Genomic DNA, 19,641 nt, shown 5'->3' with positions numbered 1-19,641 from the left:
TCCATCGACCAAATTATAGAAAGCAGTTCCTGGATTGGTACCTGCTCATTACCGGAAGATGAGTTACTTTGCAAATTACAGAGCAGCCAAATGTCCCAGGTGTATCAAATGGCCCTCCGTGTGTCCCTCCCTTCATTGCACACACATAACCACTCTCACACTCCCCCCCCCACACACACACACACACACACAGATGTGGATGCACAAGCTATTACTCCAGGGCGAGAAGAGGCACAGGTTTTAGTTCCAGGTGTGACATTTGTACTTTGCACAACTGTCGCCATCCAGACTGAGTTAGTATAATCAAGTTAATCTGTATAGCGAGAATCGGCTAATGAAGTTACCCTCTCCATTCGCCGCAGGCCGGGAAATGATGTCTCTGTCGGGGGGCCTTTTAACCTCCGCATGCTCGCGTGTTTTCCTCAAAAAAAGTCTCCGGAAAACACACACCTCCACCCAGCAGCTTAATGAGTGCCTGGGGAGGCGGGCAGACACATATTCTCCTAGACAGGTCTGCTTTGAGCTTTCACCCTTCCCAGAAATACTGAGTATACAGTAGGTTCCTACGAAGCCCTGCGGCTGACAGGACAAGGACAAAGATGGAGAGGAAACACATACCCGGCGATAAACGCAGGGGGGAGGACGGAGCAATGAAGACAGAGATACTAAGAAAAGCGCCGTGACAGGAGGATGGATCTGAAACAGACATGTTATGGAAATGCAGTGAGATGTAGTTTTACTTTGTGTCAGGTGTATGACTAAAGAAATAAACAGTACCATTGCAACGTGGGGGACAGTCAAGAGGGAATGGCGGTGCTATTTTAAGGTTATATTTGAACCATTTATAAAGACTAACACCACCTGTGATGACAAAGACAAAAAAAAAGTGTCTTTTAGTGTTTGTCTTTGGTAATTTACAGTCAACTCTTTCTGAAGCAGCTTCAAAATAAAAGTCATTAAGAAAAACAAACAGATGGCGACTAACAACTGAGAAACAACTGTGTCAAGTTTTGAACATCTACCTTTAGGGTAAAGCTAAATCTACAGAGGAGTATTGCTTATGTTGTTGTGGGGAAAAGCCTTGTGAAGACACCATACTGTATGTAGTCATTAGACATTCAGACATTATTTAGTACAAACTGAAAAGTGGCACCATGTAAAGAATGCAGAATTGGCATCTCAGTGGTAGTTTGTGTTTGCAATTGATGTACTCATAATTATCACAAGATCAATGCATACTGAAGAACCTCAAAACCCGATGAAGTTCTATAGGGTCTTTTTTTATTCTTTCTAAGCAGATTTACGGGTGCTTAAACTCACGAGGCGACAATATCAATGTCCAGACTTATTAATTACTAATAACTTGAAATTTACATTTCACCCATATTCTATCACACATTTTAAGCCACAGGTACAGACGCAGGCATTTATTGGAACTGAAGAAAAAAATCTCAGGAGAAAATAACAGACAGACCAATCTTAAATCCTTCAGTAGTGTTTTGTGGCGCCACAGGGACTCGCTGGACGGATAAATCCTCAGTTCCACGGCCCGAGCCCTGAATGAGCCCATTCCCCTTGGAGCATATGTGTCTAACCAAGCCAAGTCACAACCGGTGGAGCGAGGATCCCTCCTCTGAGAGGAAAAACCCAGTTAATTCATCCGTCGTAATGATGGTCTGAGCCATCTCCACAAAGCGCTCCAATAGGAAGTTGTCTCCTGCCACAAAGTCCCACAATCACTCCTCAGCCTGGCTCACAGAACAGAATCTAGAAGTCAAGTTGTCTGGGAGAAGTTTTCCTCTTTTGGCTTTTCCTGTTAGGAGTAAATGAAGTTAGCCAGACAAACACATTCCTGTCCGCCTCTCGTTCTGGCAGCGCTACGTCAGACGTGACTCGGTTAGTCCTCCATGCTGTGCAGCCCCTCTGAAGGGATTAGGTCTTAAAGACTGTGGAAAACAATTCCCTGCTCCCTCTCAAGCCAAAGTTCAAACAAAGTATTTCTGTGTCCCGTCGCGCACTGATAAATCTGCCAACTTTCCACCGGCAGGAATGTTTTCTAATACAGGCAGAACTGATACCAGGAATAAATACGCAGGTTCATTGTTAATATGAGTAATGCAACAATTTACTCGGGCAATTTGATGTAACCTTTCTGCGTTAAAAAACAGCCCCCTACATTCTTATTATTCACACTGGCCTGGTTCCATTTCTTTTCTAAAGGGCGCAAATGGCTTCCCTTGTTGTGCGGAGGCTTCAAGCGTCAGGTTACCACTGCATGCTGATCACAACCAATGGACTGACAAAGAAGAAGAAGCCATCGCAACATTCTCCGCTTCGCCAGCCGAACACGGGCTTTCCGTTTCAGCGACCATGTTTTTCTGAGGTAGAGGAGGGAAAAAGACTGGAGGGTATGAGGCCTCCGGTCGTGCCTTACAGCTCGCTCACTCAGTTAATGAGAACATAAATTACACCCCACAAAAATATGGAAACCCTCTATAATATTTATAAGAGCGCGAGTGCGTCACGGCAGAGGAAAACAACCATGCGGATTTCGATTCCACGGTGCTGGCGGATGGCGAATGTGTCTCAACACTTGCTAAAAAATATTACCATTTTCTAATTAGGTTGAGGCAAATGAATAGGAAACAAGTTTGAATGTGTAAGGGAGGGAGACAACGCAGGAAGGTGGAGTGCTGCTCACTGTGAGTAAACAAAGCTATCTGTGCTAAAGCCCATTAGCCCAGAGCGAGGGATCGCGGCATCAACCGGGGTTGCATAGTCAGTTGTCTTACTGTCACATGATACCACCGCTAAGCAGAGTAACACCCATATTAACCACCATGCTCCTAATGCCTTTTCTCCTGTCCCCCAGTGATCAGCCCTCTTCCAGCCATAATCCCGGCTCTAAGCTGATTCCTAATTACCCCGACTGTTTTGCTAGACAAAGGGCAGGCCGTGGCCGACCTGCTCCAAACTCTCTGATGCACCGTGTACTCAACTACTCTCTAAACACGGATCAGCTCCGGTGCCGGGCTTTTTCATCCATGCAGCGCAATGTATTTATCCTCAGAAAAGTATGTCCCGAGCAAAGTATGCAAATCGTTCATTAGCATTTACACACCGGGGAGGAATAAAGCAAACAAAAGCCGGATAATAATACACGCGGCTGTGATTTATGGAAGTTCAAAACGGCTGAAGGAGTTCATATAATCCGGTGGGAACAATCACCAATCTGCCCCCTTCCATATGAAAACACGCATCTCGGCAGTCACGAGCCCGCCTGCAAACACCCACTCACACACCCACCCCGACGAGCTATTATTGGGATCTTCTGTTTGTGGTTTTGAATTAAGCTCTTTGTAAACGACACCCCGTGGGCTCCCTGGACATTCTTGCATATTTCTGGCTTTACGCTAAAGTAAGCGGTGCGCTGCCTTTGGCTGCGGCAAGTCCAGGCTATTTGAAAGTTTGCATGAAAGCTTTCTGTATTTCCGCATTAGTCTTTCATTTCAAACAATTTGCCACTCGTATCAAAATGCCAAAAACAACCCCCAAAAAAACAAGAAGATATCTCATCTGTTGGCCGTGCGCAGGCCCCTATAGCCAGCAGCTTACAGTAGATCACATCACAGTGGTGCTGTCAGCGTTTTCGGGAAAGCTCCCTTTTCCCCGGTGTCACATGACAATGTGAGGCCCGCGTTTTAGGAATTATCCATGGGAAGCATTTCAAAAAGGGTTTGAATGTTTAGTGCCCGCTTGGCCGAGGACGGATGCATTTCCAAACACATACACACCCGTGCGGACGTGGTCTTTGGCCCACTGTAGAAGGAAACATGACAGCCTCCTCAAACAGGCCTCCGGGTCACGTTGGAGCCCACTTCAATCCATTCATAAGCCCCTCATCTCTAGACGCAATCACCTCCCCATTCTCAGCCTGCCCTCAGCAAGCAGGCCAAGCCGGGCGGCCAGCGCGGGAACAAACAAAGGTCTTTTCAACACAGTTTGACGAGCTGTCCCCCAGGAACACCAACTAGCTCAGCAATCACCAGGAGGAGGACCCCAGAGGGCCCCCGTGGGCTACGAAGCGTGCTCGGAAGAAAGGTTAGTCAGGATTAACCAACCTGGCATTCAGGGGAGCAGAAGATCACATCTCTGGGTTTGTATAAACAGAAAAAAACATATATCAAAGTATCTGCAGGCATTGTGAGGAATTGTGCTGTACCTTTCTCTGAACAACACAAGAATAGCACAGTGATCTGAAGATAAAGGGCACATATTTCCATGGCCAGGAGCTATCAGTCCTTATTATTGTCCGTGCAGGAGTGACTCACACAATGTCCAAATACGCAGGGCAGCGAAAAAAAAAAAAAAAAGACTCATCTCTTTGCCCTCAGGCAATTATGTCACCTTGTCAAAAGAAATTCATAGTATACACTGTTTTCAATGAATCAACTGATAATGAGGGATTTGATTTGTGCATACTGCACAGCGTGACTTGGCGAAGCTGAACTGCTTGCCCCTGAAATCTGTTCAATATCAAGTGTATAATATCAACAGCCAAGAGGGAACGGCATTTTCTTTTAAGAGAAAGTTACTCGCAATCCCCTGAGCAACTGCTGAAATAGAAGCGTGTCAAGGTGCGGAGGACGAAGATCGGAGGTCGTGGAGGATCGAAAGGAGAGTTTCGAGAGGAAAAAGACGAAAAGCTGACTGTGACAGGCTTTGTTTGGGAAATACATACATTCTGCTTCCGCTGCGTCTTATTTTAACACCTGAAAGAGGACAAGTGTCAAAGCCCCGCCGACTTTCCCAACTCTCTTTACCAACATCATTGATAAAAGCTTTTTGACCACACGGCCGGTCAGATGCTGCTGTGGTGCATGCCAGCACCATAGCATCATAGCAGGCTACCTTGCTCTGCATATCAACCTATTTGCATTTAAATAACATGTCGATACAGTGCCCCTGCAGTCCAGAGCAGAATAAGGATTACATGCATTTTGCAATGAACAAAAATTGCAGATCGTTTTTTAATAAAAACTTAAGCAACTCTGTCAATTTCTTTGACTGTGATGAAACGGCTCACATGCCATTCCAAATTCTAATTTGTTTTCACGTTAACCTTAGTGGCTTTCAAAAATCCAGATGCACTCTTTGAAAACACGGTTAATGGCAGCGAGCCAAAAACAAGGCAAGCCAACATCACACCCAAGTAAATCTGAGTCGTACATCTTGCATGTGGCTTTAGAGGCTTGATATCGGCCCAATGGCTGATTCACCGGCAGCCGGCACCTGTGCTGCCACGGCTGCTTTGAACCCACCCATAACCCACCAGCAACAACAGCTGTCCCAGCTGAGCGGAACCGCTGTGCCCGCGCGCTGCACGGAGGGAGAGACGAAGCGCCCGCATCTCAACGGCATGCGGGAAGGAGCAATGCGTTTTATGCAGACCTCATGCGGCGTGCATGCGGCCTCAAATGCAGTGGCCTTTTAAAATTGGCACACGAGCCATTATACATGCTCTGTGGCACTTGAATGCCTTTCCATTTCCACTGTCCTGATAAAGTTTACGTGAATGGGTGTCAGTCTAATAAGAGTGATACGTGTTTGGGTTCATGGCCGGGTCTCTGCGAGCTGATCTTTCCCATTGGGACCAGTCAAACCAGAAATACCACTTCCCCCGTGGAGAGCAGGCATAGTGGCACAAAGGCAATTGAAGCCTGCATCTATTACACCACCGGGGAGGAAAAGGTCCTGCAGCGACTGTTTAGACTGCCGGCGGAGTGTCGGCGGTTCAGGTTTCATGGGGGGGAGGGAAAGGGAAGGGGGGGGGGGGGGGGGGGGGGGTTGTATGCAGAGGACTACAAGCGGCTCAACAGGTCACATGTCTACAATGCAATGCCGTCCTAACCCTAAACCGCTGAGCATTGGTCAAACACCAACCACCATCCACACGGCGACAATCGGAGGGCCGGAAAGAGCCTGGCTGTAAATGTGTTGACAGAAAGGCAAAGAGCTGCAACACAACTAGTGGGGTAAACATAAACCGTAAGGCTGGTTCTTCTCCCTCTGGGTGGAAGATAAGGAGCAGCACTCGCAGCATCAGTCTCTCGGACCCACTTCGGTACCTTGTGGCGAGAAAACACAGGGACCGAAACGGTGCAACGCACAACCCCGCTTACTTCTTCTGGATAATAACACATATGTGTGCGTGTGCTGGAGCTGCGCGGTCTCCTGCTCATTCTTATCCATTCTATAAACACCGGTTCATCTGTGTTAAATGATACATTTCCCGGCATAATGAGTATAATAGTACTGTCATTTTCGATGAGTACATCGAGAGGATAATTTGCAGCTTATGTGTAATACATACAGCTTTCTTGTGAAAAGGAGCTCACTCTTTCATGTTTGAGAGAATTTCGACTTTTTCCTGTCTTTTGCTCTTCACAATGCTGCTAACATTTCTCTGCTGGAAACCCGGCTCCTCGTATTACATCAGGCAAGTCCAGACCGGCTCGCTCGCACTCAGACACCAAACTTGCAGGCGACAGACGTTATGCCACTTTGATCAAATTTAAGTCAAATCGACCTGCCAGAGTTTGAAAGATCAATACCGCATTATTAACACCTGGCCGAGGAGCTCGCACCCCGGCCCTCGCTGCGAAGAGGAAAGGAAGAGGACAAGCCGAGGAAGCACACAGGACGCTGGAAGTCTCACATTTACACAGAGGAGCCAAAAGCGGCAGCGGCAGCGGCAGCTCCGGCCACTTGCAGCATCAGCGCCAGGGTTGAGTCAGTCAGCACTGCGGGACGTTCTTTGCATGGCGAGACTTGCGTGCAGAGATGCGCTGGGATGCAGAACAAAACTACAACAATGTGAAATCAAATTAAATCCTCTACTATAATGAATATGGTACAACACGGACAGCCCAGACATGTTTTAAATGACTCACTTGTAGGTTGGTTTCAAGGCTTTTTGTGGTCATGGATTCGCCACACGCGACAGAGGAGACTCGCAGCAGGAAGGACGCTGCTTTTAGGGAATGCCGTCTCCTCAAACAGCTCTTTTTCTGCACTAGAAACATGACTCTCAACCTGCGTGACCTTTTCCAAAAGCAAACAATCCTCCACCTCAGTAGGCCACGTCTCGCAAAGCGATCGGCGGCAAAGAAAGGAAGGCTGCGGCTGATTTAGAAACGGTAGTAAGAGATGATTAAACAAACGACAACCACAGCAGGACAACAGAAGGATCCGTTGAGCACCATCATCGCAAGTGTGAGCTTCAGTATAACGCAGAGAAACGTCTACTCACTCAGCAGAGCCAAATCTAAGGTGAGATGCATGCAAGAAAAGTGAGAAATGAGACCAGCTCCAGACAGAAGAGGGGCCTGATTGGTCACGGGCCGCCAGCGGTGAGGCGTACCGATCGCTGCGCGTTGACATTAGGTGTAATTACTTCAACACATACATTAGATGGAGGCATTTCATCATCCAGTCTTGTGGGATGAGTGAGCCAATCAGGAGACGTCTGTCCTCCACATTGCAATGGATCGGTTACAGGAACTGGGAGAGGCGCGCTGCAGACCGGAGGACTGCTCTCATCAGCCCCCTGTTTAATCACTGCCTCGAGGCCTTAAGGAGAGAATGGACGACACACGAGTCCTGCTGGGACCTCAGCTGAACACAAAACACCCCGACAATGTATCGGAATAAATCCCTCTCTGAATCGCTGAAGTTTTCCATCTGCTCTCTGAATCACTGCCTCGTCAAAGATGGAAATCATCCAGTCCTCTCAGGAGTCTGATTTAGGACCAATCCCTACCGCCCCCACCGTCTATCCAGAGATGGTGGCCTGGCTCCTGCAGGGAACTCTTCCGCTTTCTGGATTTGCTGCAACTCTGCGGTGCAGGGGAACATTTTCCACATGATTTTGCCCAAAAATTATTCTCAAAGGCATTTTTCTTTTAGGTATAGCCTTCTGGATATCACTGTCGATCTCTTAAGGGTTTGTCTCCTGCCTGTTTGCTGCATGTATCAGTGTTTCAGTTCACCTGTTACTGGGAAATCATTACAAAAATGGTTATTTGGTAAATGTCACTGTGGTTCTAATTTGTTTATATGTAAAATAAACGTGAAGCCCGAATTAATGATTCATTCCATGCCTTGCTTTAACTAGACAGTCTGGGCCTCACAGTCCTTTTCATTTCAACCCAAGTGTTATCTTATTCAGTGAAATAAGCAAAACGGATATTCCGCCTTCACTTTTGCTCAAACAGGGGAATGATACAGGGGATAAATACACCACTCAGTTGACAGCATTTGCTACTAATAGAGAAGACAACTGGTTAGTGAACGAGCATTCGATTCCCATAAGAGACGACAAATGAGTGAAGGTGTCACATCGAGTTGTATAGAAAAAAAAAAAAAATCAACAACACACAGGGATACAACCGGAAACTGGACTTGCATAACTTCTTTGTGTCTGAGAGAATATGATGCGGATGTGATGCGTCCCGTGGAGCAGAGGGCCTCTATATTTCACAGGCTTCAATAATTTCCCTTGTCCCGAACTGACAGCCCCAGACAGACGGCGGCCGGAGCAAGAAAGAAAATATGGATTACATCTCCCGGGAAAAAGGCAAGCAGTCCCCAGCGGAGTGCAGAGTCAAGGTGTGGTCCTCACACAACCACGGCAATAACGACAGGAGTGTTAATCAAAAGTCCAGGGTGCATTGATGCTCCTTCATTTCCTCCTACAGGATGAAGGCAGGTGGAGGAGCATTAAAAAGGAGACGGGCCGACGGGATCAGAAGCCAGGGAAACAAGCGGCGTTAACTATTAGCCGCTAATAGGACGGTAAAGGCGCAGATGGCGAGGCTCGCAACACTCCAGTAAACAAACTGAAAAGCCAACAGCATGTCGATTTCAGTAGACAGCCGGAGTGGAGCGGCAATGTTCCGTTCAGCTCCTTTAATTACCTGTGTGAGATTTAATCCTTCACATGACTCAGCCCATTCCTCATGATGATCTGCTCCATTCAACCTGACTTTACACATGCTGCCGGCATGCTTTTGTTGCTTTGTTTACTTGAAGTCGCAAGTGTTATGCAGAGCGTTAGGGTTTCTCGTCTTTTCAGTTGAAGCCAGTGGGGAATACGACTGGTGGGGTTTGGGTTATGTTAATGAGACAAAGACACTCAAACAGGCCCACGTCCTTTTAAAGAAAATCATAGACCAACATGGCCCTGTTAATACATTGCACGGTGGCAGAAGTCAGGGAATAAAAGGAGATGTTGAAAACATGAATAATGGTCTGACAGGGTCTATCGTGTGTCAATCCTATCAAAGATATTTTACCACTGCGCCCCTTTCTTTCCATCTCTCCGATATGAGGCGGATTTCAAAAACTGGAAAATGGGAAAATGTCAGAGTATGTTTCTAAATGTCACAGGAATGGCCTGATTTTAAGCATTTCATCTGAAAAATGCATTCTTGCCCTCTAACAATCAAGCACAAAACATACACACACATATACGGATATGCGACCATGACAGTGTGGAGCAGCTCCAGGTTTGGTCTGTTAGGGTTTAGGAGATTCACCGTTAATATATCGACTAAATTTAAACTGAATGAACTGAAGCTCGTGGGGTTCATTGCGTTTTAAGGGGGGAATTGTCGCTCTGAAAGAACTGATTTCTAACTTTGGATCACAATGTGAGAAACATTGACCGCTACCTTTAGAAATGCTTGAAAAAAAAGAAAGAAAAGGAAAGCAGCGTAGTGCAGAATATTGTTTTGTTTATAGGAAAATACAGACTGAATGGCACACACAGCTTCGCAAAGTTATTGTAGAATTGGACAATCGGTTCGGGTGAAAGGATGAAAGGATTAAGTGTAGCGCATCACAGGAGAGCCGCACATAAAGGCAGGAACGCGTGAGAGAAACGAGGAATAAAAGTTGCCACCTGAACCAAACTCGCCGCACTTTAGCGTTCAGTGAACTTCGTCCACTCGTTAAAACTTCCCAAAATGCACCGAGGACATCGAGGTGAACGTCCGCCTTACCTGTTGGCCCCTCAATGCCATCGGCGTAGATCTGAACAGTCAAAATCAGCAGGAAGGCGCAGGTGTTCATCGTGCGGCTCTTTTAGTCCACTTTAAAATGCGCAGAAGAAATCATTTCATTCACCGCGTGACGTCCGGGCGCTCGAGCGGCGCAGCGCAGTCCGTCCGCTGTCCCCGTCCTCACTGAGGGGAGTTTCGGAGACACTGGAGGAGACAGGGCAGAGCTAGTTCTGCAAACTGACGTCAGGGTAAACAGTTCAGGGGAGAGATTTCTTTCTTAGGACCACTTCCCCCCCTCCTCCCTCCTCCAGCAGCAGCTTCCATTTCCCCGCTGATCCAAAGTGTGAGCCGGGCGCCTCCAAGCGGCCGAACCGCGCAACGACACGGTGATGTTCAAACGTCGGCCGAGCGGAACACGGTGTGTGTGTGTGTGTGTGTGTGTGTGTGTGTGTGTGTGTGTGTGTGTGTGTGTGTGTGCTGTTACACACCTGCATCTCTGCAGGTTAAAGGAAAGTCTTGCCTTGTTACTTCAAATTTAAAGATATTCAGGGTTGGGATTGAATTAGCTTGTCCAATTAGTCCCGGCAAGAACTTCCTCTCGATATAATATATTTCAGGATTCAGACTAGTTTTGGTAAAGGTGTTGACTGGCTGTGTTTAAGGGTAAGACGCTAAAGAAGACATGTAATGCAAAGTGTCTTTGTGGATCGGCGGGTATCTTGGTGGGGATCAGGTGCTGATCTTTACTGCTGCCTTTTCATCCATGGCTCGGCTTGCTATTAAATATTTCTTAGAATAGTTCAGAAACTCTTAAAACCTGTCTACACGCACCCAGCAGCACAGTTACAGGATTATGAGTTTGACAGCATAGGTTAAGAAATACTCACGCGTTTTTAAACAGCATATCAGCTATCTGAAGTCTAATCAATACAGCGAAATACAACGTTTTGATTCATATGAGCTGCTTTTTTGCAGCAGAGGTGGGACAAAAGATTATATTGGAACAGGACAGATGGCTGAGCATCGCCTTCCCACCTGCTCATGACATGTGCAAAGCATATTTCTCTATGCATTCGACAGTCTGACATGTGTGCATTGAATTTGCATTTGATGAGGTTCTTCTCACAGTTGAAGTATACCTGAAACAAATCACTCTTGACTTTTATGTTCATGGTTGTGTAACTACAGCAAGTCACTTTGACATGTAGAAATGTTTTCTCCGGCATGTGGGAGTCCTACATAACATTTAAAAGCATCCAGAAGCATTAGTTACGTACGACATTATGAGTTGGTGGACACTAGTCTATTGCTGCAAGTTGTCTTGCGTTGCATTTCATTACATCATTACTCAGCCTCTGAGAATCACCGGTGATATTGTTGCAGGTGCTGATGCAGCAGTCCCTCTGCATGAACCAAGCTGGTGGCAAAACTTGGCCCAACCTAGAATCCCAATTGGATCAAGATGCTATTATGCAAACTATTCATCATTCATTTTGTTGTCTTGACTCAAATATTAAAGCTGTGGATTTAATTACAGGGGGCCCACTGACGCATCTAAAATGCTTCAAATATCCGAACACGTCTCTAATGCTGTTAGCCCCAGATGACAGATGAACGATGGGACGCTCCGTAAATTACCTAATTGAACCAAAGAAGCACAAGCTAACACCTGTAATTACACCTGCTTGAGGCAAGCCAGCCTCTTTCAGAGCTGTTATTCAGGGCACAGAGTAGTATTTTATTTTTTTAACTCAAGAGTATTTTGGCCTTAATCCATTTAAATGCAGGGTTATTTAATTTGCAGTTAAAAACCCAAACACTGACTGTTTGAATCCAACAACAGAACAGGCATCAGCATTATACTGACAGCTGCACTACGATGGAAGTCATTTCATCGAGTATTTCAACACCTGCCACTCATGACTCCTCGCAAACAACTGAATCTGCACAGGCAGATTTTATAACAACGTACTATTTGTTCTAAAAGACGTTGCCGAAAGCTGGCTATCAAACTATTGCTGTCTATCACACGGTCTCTGCATGCAGCGCGGAGCTTCAGAGGGAAATGAACAGCAAATCACACGACAGCTGTTGGAATGCCCTTTGCTTTTTTTTAATGTAAAAGGGATTCACATCAGGGGATCGCTGATCCTGTGACAGAGATGAGAAGTGTGGTGTGATGTGTGACTCAGAGGAAGGATAAACAAAACAAATCCGTCTGCATGTCTAATATATTGGCTTCCTGCAGGGAGCACTGTTCACGTCACAAAGTCATCAACGCCAGCGTTTTACAACTATTATCCACAAGCTGTTTGTGTTAAAGTAACAGACATAAAGTTGTTTGTTCTTCATTTTGGACCATTTGTGTCACTTTTCTGTGCATTATGTATTTCTGTCCTGTTCCATTCTTTCTTTAATAAAACGAAAGAGATGAGTAAAATTGCATTATGTCTTTGCAGCACATGTTATTGTCAACAGTCACAATCAGCTAATGTATAGTTCTCACTGTCAAGCATTATAGTGCAAAGATGTTAGATGGCTCTCGAGCTCTATGAAAAAGGCCTAAAAAGACAATGATGAAGAAATACTTCAAATATCGAATCCAAATTTGATCAAATTCAACATGCAAGCGTAACTTGCAAAATATTAGTTATAAAAGTAAAACATTTGCAACATTGCAGCTATCTTTCAGACAAAGGAAAATAGTATCACCAAATATCAGAAATAGAACCAAATATTGTATTTACAGAACTACAGGTTTCTTAAAAATGTAATTTGATCTTTATTAAGTTTAAAAATACAAACACAAAGTACTGTTCCTAAAACTATACACAGTAGACAAAATATGTTTGTGTTTTAGGACTGCAAATAACCATTAGTTTAATTATTGATTACGGTCTACTGTTGTTCATTGCAGATTACTCTATAAAATATCAGAAAATTGTAAAAATAATACAATTCCTTTCCTTATAGTTGTATAATCACTAAATGTACTCATGATTTCAAGTGTCCGTCACTCACCAACAGAAAGGCTCTTAGACGTTACACGTTGTTTCTCTCCCTCACTTACTTTTATGTTTCCTTGACACCTTCCTTCCTACAGCCACCTTGTTGCTATCACACACGCCTTCTGTCTCCTCTACTCTCTCGCTTCTAAGGCGGGGGTCTTCTTGATGCCTAACAGTCCTCCGTCCCAGCTCTTGGTGGATGTCTAAGACGTCCTCTGCCTCCTGGTTCCCCGTCTCCCTGAGCTCGTGGCCCTCCCTGTCCGCCCCGCCAGCCGTGAAGTGGCGATGCTGGACAGCGGAGGCGGAGAGATGGGCCAAGAGCTGAGGGTTGATGGGCAGCATAAGATGAGCGTAAGACGCCGCGGATAAGCCGGCCACAGAGAGAGCGTGGATCCCCGCGCTGGTCTTTGCGGGGGACAGCGAGTTGTGGGTCTGGCTGTTTGACCGGTTGTGGCGTTGAAGTCTTTGGTGTTTCAAGGACTGAGGTTTGAGCGAGCGGCTTTCGTCGCTAGGCTGCCTCCTCTGCTGCTCCAAAATCTCACCCGGCACTAAGGAAAAACAAGCTATTTATCACTAACGTATCTTACTGGTGTGCCAGGGTACCGAGAGGTGCCTTCGACCGCTTTCTCACCATAAACATTGTTGTGGATTTCGTTCTCTTCATCCAGGCTTCGCTTCAGGTCCAGAGCTCGCTTCACTGAGTCCAAAAGGCCAAACATCTTGCACAGGGAATTAAGTGTGACGGCATCTGACAAAACAGAAATCAGCATGCGATTAATACGATTGTCCAAAGCACTTTAAAAGAAATCAATGTCCATATATTCCACTCTAAAACTAAATTTAGCAGGTGGAGTCTAATAAAAAACATTATAAAATTTGATTTACTTTTCTAATAACTTGACTGGTGTTTTACCCAATTTAAAGCAATTATTTTCACAAGCCAGTGGGTCGTCCTCACCTGTCTCCTGCAGATTGGCCTTCTCACTTCGAACCTCCACTCCTTTGAGAGTGGCTAATAATTCAGTCTGGAGACTGGACAGGACCTCCCCCATCAGCCCCGAATCCACCACGCCCTTCCACAAGCTCAGTACTCCATCTAGACACGGTCAATTAGCTGGGATGTTATTATGATGTGTGTGGAACTCTGTGTGTGTGTGTGTGTGTGTGTGTTTGTCTTTTCATGTAATAATGTATTAAAATAAACCCGCACAGAGAGAAAAAGCGGCCTTGCAGAGGTGATTTGTGTGTGTGAGCTGCAGCGCTGGACAGACAAAGAGATATTAAGGCAAAGGAAATAGGAAATGTAGGATTAATGAGATGGCTGTCAGGGTTGGAGAAACAAAGAAAAAATATATAATGAGATAGAGGAAATGGGAAGGGCGCTACACTCGGTGGCAGGATGTTAAATGGGTGACGGAGGTAGAAATGAAGGAGCAGGAGTATGCTGAAAAAAGAGGTGAGGAAAGAGAAGGAGGGCAGAATGGAGGGAGACAAACGGCTTTGGATCCTTACAAAACTGAACCGAATACCAGTTGAATTTATTAGAGTAATAACATCTCAGAAGTGCCTGATGTCTTATCTTGAAAGAGATTTATCCACTTTCAAGTTAGCTTAAATATCTGTCAAGATAAAAGCAATATACCCTCAGAAAATATTCCAAATCCCATTCACAGCTATCTGATGATAAATGCATGTATTTGGCCGTGTGTGTAATGTTCGCTAATGGAATGAAACCATTTCTGGACATAGAGAAGAGTAGTTACAGGTTGAGTATTTTTCCTTAGAGTTGTCCATTTGTTTTAAGCCCCGTGACAGGCTTGTGCAGCGAGCCACTGCAATTTGCCATCCACACCAAAGATACTTGAGGCTATTTTAACTACTGTGGTGCGGCTGGAACGATGCCTAATCAGGGCACCTTCAAAAGGCCATTAAATGAAAGCTCGGGTCTCTGCAAGGAAAAGCCGCACTTACAAATGTCAAATGGCGTCGATGTAATTGTTAAGGGATGTGGCTCTCTGCTTTTTAGTGCTAAGCAACTTTCTAAGGTCAGTGTGCAGGAATAGAAGAGTATCCCCCAACTGCAGAGTTCAGAGGGTCCATCTGCTCAGTGCATCAGAGGCACAAGGGGCCGACCGGACTGCAGGGAGGCCGATCGCCGGGTTAAGATTGAATCTGGATGTTTCCGATTTATTTTCCTCATCAGTTTAGATTCCTATCCCCCAGAATTGTTGCGGATTAAGGGGTACGGTTTTCCAAATGCGCAGCCTCAGGAGATCTCAAGGTCAGTGGGCTGAACGCGTGACTCCTCCAGTACTAGAGCTGTCTAATAAACTTTCCAAATTCATCCCCGGGGCATTGCCCTTGGCCAGCTGACAACGAGGTTAATAAAAGACGTAAATGCAACTTCCCTTAAGTCTACAGTAGATGTGAAAACATGACATTCACTTGCACGTACATTCCCATCGTAAAGTCACAGTGGAGCACTACCGGCGAGGACTTTCCTGCTGCGTGTCACGTTCTTGAAATCATCAATTATGGATATTCAACCCCCCTGACACGCTTTCCTGTGTTTACCTGGCGTGTCACTCCTCTTTCTCTTCGCCCCACATCCGTTGGCTGCTGTGGGATTTACATCCCGCGCTGGATAAGGGCTCCACTCTGCTGTTGCACTGAACTTCTTCTCCAAATTCTCCTCTACCTCAACTGAATTCCGTATAGCCTCTCCTGAAATGACTACAGAACAGGATACACTGTGAAAAACCAACAAATCTCACACACCATTGAACATGAGTAAAAACAGAGGGAAGACTTCCAAGGAAAACCCAACTGTGTTTTTCTTTCTGTGCAGTGGTTTCTCATTAAAGGAACCGGTGTGTTTATTGAACCGTATCAGTCGGGTGACTCACTTACTAATTCCTAACTGTGCTCGTAACATTCTTCTTTCATTCTTGAAGATAAATCATATCCAGGTGGCTTTAAACTTGTTGTTCTCGTCGTATCAATCATATAATGAAAAAACAGCGGCCTAAGCACACGTGGGTGGAAACAAATGTCAAACTGTAAATGTCAAGTGAAACCTACCTGTCAGGGGAGGCACCCGTCCTCCAACAAGGTCAAGAGCCAGACGTGGCGGGCTCGGCTGCACCGAGGTCCCCGGAGGAAACCGCGTGCTGTTGATCAGCCCATCGAATTTAGTGCTGCGGCAGGTGTTGCCGCACACGGTGTCGTGCTGGTAGAAATCTATCTGGCCGGAGTCCATCATTTTCCTGCGAGGGGAAGAAGCAAGTTGAAAGAACACCCGAGAATCCAAGAAAAGTGGGTATTGAATTTGTTAAACAATCCTCACAGAGGTTTGTTTGACACAAAAGCCCATTGATCTCTCCTCTGGAGGATTCAGGATCCCAAGGGCAGATATTGCATATTGACTCGGTATATTGACTCAAAGTCAGAGCAGGAACAAGTGCAAACACGACAAGAGAGCGAGAAGTCTCCGTCAGCAGCTTTATGGCCTGTGATTTGTTCCTGCTATCATAATAATGCTCCTCACAGACTACCTCTGGAATGTCTCGGCAAACCCCTGCACGGGTCGACTCGACACAATTGCAAATTATATGAAGTAGCACATGATGTCGACTACATTAGACGGAGGTACTTCAAGACTGACACTTTAACCCCAATGTGGCCCAGTGATTAAAGGTCATGCAGATTAGATGATGATGCATTACAGATAGCATCAGCCGGCAGCAAGAAGGAAGAAATATAGTGAAATATTGTGTTTTTATTTCATTTTCTAAGTTCTACCTGAGCATTACACCTCCCAGTCTGATGGCCCGTTTCCAGTCCTTCAGAGTAGCTTTTCCTGCCAGATGTACAAACTGCTTTGGACTGATGAGCTGGTCATTGAACTGCAAGAAAGAAAACCGCATTTGTTTATGAAAGTTGCTATACGGGTGCAGAGAGAAAGCATCAAGCCAGAAATAATGGGGAAAAATGTCATGATTCTGGTGTCTGGTTGAGTGAAGAAGGTTTCAACTACGTCAACTTACTTTGACACATCTAACGTTGATTCCAGGGCACACAAACTTCTTAAATAGAAGGACCGCTCTGCTGTCTCCACAGGTGATGGGGTAACCATACTCAATCTCCTCTCCTTCTGCCTTACTGTCTTCTAACAGGCCAAAAGAACGTTTGCAGTAAGTGTTATATACTCAATGTTATATACTCACAGTATCATTAAATACACTGTCTTATCTCAATAGGATTGCTTCGTTCACAGTATTCACAGGAATACCTTCATGTTGTAGTTTAATGTCAGCAGTGAAGGGAATGTTCCTGTGTCACATACCTTGATGTGTCTCGATGGCCAACACTGTCGTGCCAGTTTCAGCAGTGTCATCATTTATCCTGCAGAGGGCGACACACTTTGCACATCAAACACAAAGACGTTTTCATGCAAGTTGAGAGTCGAATATTTCTACTTTAACAGCAAAATATGCCATATACTTATTGCATATCTAATATTTTCAAACAGTAAATGCTGACTGTCATTTTATTTGATTCAAGCCTTCATTAAACTGAATATAAGCAGCATTGTTGTAGAAAAATGTAAAAAAATATATTTTTGAAATATTATCATTATGATTAAAATAGGTCTATACATTTCTACAAATATGTTAAAATGTTTTCTCTGTTGTATCACCAAACAAAACATCAACTGTCTCCTTTTCAATGTGAGCCGTCGTGTTACCCGTGCAGGGGGGGCTGCAGGTGCACGATGACTTGAGTCTTATGGTTGTTGCCACTTGACTCCTCTTCCTCCTCCCTCACGGTGATGAGATCCCCTGAAGATACGTTGACCTCAGCAGCCGCCATCACCCCTCCCCACAGAGCTGCACGCAGAGAGGAACAAGCATGCATGTTAACGTCCGGATTACACACACACACACACGCACACAGGCATGTATGCACTGGTGCTATTTAATGCACGCACAAGTCAATGAAAGCTTCTCCCAGCAGTCTTCTCTAACATGCAACTGACGTAGAGATGAATCCCTACTTGGCTTAAAAGTGCATAATCCTAAAATGGACCGGCCTTCATTCCATATATATTGCTGTTGAGGATGCACATTAATATAGTTAATGGGACAAAGGCTTACAGTTTTAAGTAAAACCCGGGTTATAACGCAATCGTTCTAAAACGGTTAAAGCAATACAGCTGCAGTGGACATGAATGTTTACTAAAGAGTGAATTCATCAAATTGAAAATACTTGTAGTTTATTATCTAACCTTGTCGAATTCAGGCCACTTCTTTGAATAGCACCAATAAAATACCTGTTGAACAAATACAATCTCTAAGATTATTGTTAACTAGTCATATTAAGGCATCATTAAATCCGAGCTATATATTTATGTCTGTCATAATGTCATAATTTGGATGCGTTTAAATGGTTATTGCAAATATAATGTAAGGTGCTATTTATAGCTCATTTTGAATGAGTCAAATATATTATGGTGTCCGCTGGACTACTGTCTATGGTTTGATGAATTGGGTTAAAATAAAAAAAGTTTAAGAACGATTCCGCTCATAATCTTCTCTCAGCGCTCCATAGGCAACAGCTGAGGCGTTGTAAACACAGGGGGGGCAATAAATATCTGCACAGACTGAGAAGGAGTTGATTTAAACAAACTGTCTCCGTGATGGGAAAACAACAACAAACTACCTTTGCACGCAGCGAATATTCATGCTAGAATAAATGTATCAACGTATTTCGCACTAACCAAGTAGCCCTGTTTGGATCAACTCCCCCACGCACAGTTGCGTGCCTCTCTCACCCTCCTCTCGCCCCCTCAGACTGACAGCACGCACGCACACCGCGGCCCGCAGGCGTACGACGGCGCGCGCTCCCAGAAGAGCGCGCACACAAAAACAAACCCCTCGGTTTAGATCCACCCTGAAAACCCCCTCTGGAAACACACTACCTGCTACTTTGAATAACGTAGCCGTAGTTTTGCTTACCGTTTTTACAGCGGAGGGCGGTTCATCCTCCTGCTTGTCAGAGGGACCCGGGCGCATGCGCAGTGCGCTGCGGTGCGCTGAGGAGCATCTGTCCCGCTGTCACGAGAGGCCGTTTAGCTCGCACGCTATGCGTAAATCGGTCAAGCGGCCCGCGTGCGGCTGGGATTGAGCTCTGACGGCGATGTGCTCACTTCCGTGTGTCTCTCAACCACAAGAGGAGGTTGTTCGTTTTTGATTTAGCGGGCGGGTTCCCGTTGGTGGACTTTTAGGCTCAATAACACGTGCTCCGCGTGCGTCCTGTGTGGTCTGTTGGTTTGTCACGCAATGAAGGCGGTTCACAACAGTACACAGCAAACAGTGTGTTTTTTTGTTGCCTTCATTCGACCAGCAGGCGGCAGACTGTCCACTTGCTGTTTTAATAAAGTGGTCGGCGTTTCAAAACTTCCCAAGACGTTTTAAAAAACATGTTTATGCCTAATTGACCTTTTGAACACAATAATTCACTTTCTGTATTTTTGAAAGAGCCACAGAAATACATGATAAATAGATTTC

General features: G+C 45.3%; 2 protein-coding genes across 9 annotated transcripts in view; both read right to left on the bottom strand.

Annotated features, from left to right (window-relative positions):
- The window catches only part of ptprub (protein tyrosine phosphatase receptor type Ub), a 116,734-nt gene extending 106,384 nt beyond the window's left edge, over positions 1–10,350 (bottom strand). For 4 of the 7 annotated variants that reach the window (XM_040164638.2, XM_040164640.2, XM_078095253.1 and 1 more), the window contains exon 1: positions 10,065–10,350. In XM_040164638.2, coding sequence (XP_040020572.2) covers positions 10,065–10,134 — 70 coding nt within the window. In that variant the 5' untranslated portion in view covers positions 10,135–10,350. The remainder of the gene's footprint in view (positions 1–10,064) is intronic. The other 3 variants (XM_040164639.2, XM_040164641.2, XM_040164642.2) reach the window with 1 other exon arrangement.
- A 1,805-nt stretch (positions 10,351–12,155) lies between these two features.
- LOC120810248 (glucocorticoid modulatory element-binding protein 1) lies at positions 12,156–19,557 on the bottom strand. 2 transcript variants are annotated; one of them, XM_040164647.2, is made up of 10 exons: positions 19,090–19,557; positions 17,820–17,961; positions 17,418–17,476; positions 17,119–17,240; positions 16,874–16,977; positions 16,154–16,338; positions 15,647–15,805; positions 14,031–14,168; positions 13,704–13,820; positions 12,156–13,620 (listed from the first exon to the last, which is right to left on the bottom strand). In XM_040164647.2, exons 2-10 carry the CDS (start codon positions 17,942–17,944, stop codon positions 13,127–13,129), a joined length of 1,503 nt encoding a protein of 500 aa, XP_040020581.2. In that variant the 5' UTR covers positions 17,945–17,961; positions 19,090–19,557; the 3' UTR covers positions 12,156–13,126. The 2 variants fall into 2 exon arrangements, with proteins under 2 accessions (XP_040020581.2, XP_040020582.2); XM_040164648.2 differs by lacking the exon at positions 14,031–14,168 and having other exon boundaries at positions 19,090–19,441.
- Positions 19,558–19,641: the final 84 nt, after the last annotated feature.

The sequence above is a fragment of the Gasterosteus aculeatus genome, chromosome 20 (assembly GCF_964276395.1).
Source record: "Gasterosteus aculeatus chromosome 20, fGasAcu3.hap1.1, whole genome shotgun sequence".
Classification (NCBI taxonomy): Eukaryota; Metazoa; Chordata; class Actinopteri; order Perciformes; family Gasterosteidae; genus Gasterosteus; species Gasterosteus aculeatus.
Note: the sequence above shows the minus strand (reverse complement) of the source record. Positions and strands in the feature narration are given on the sequence as shown.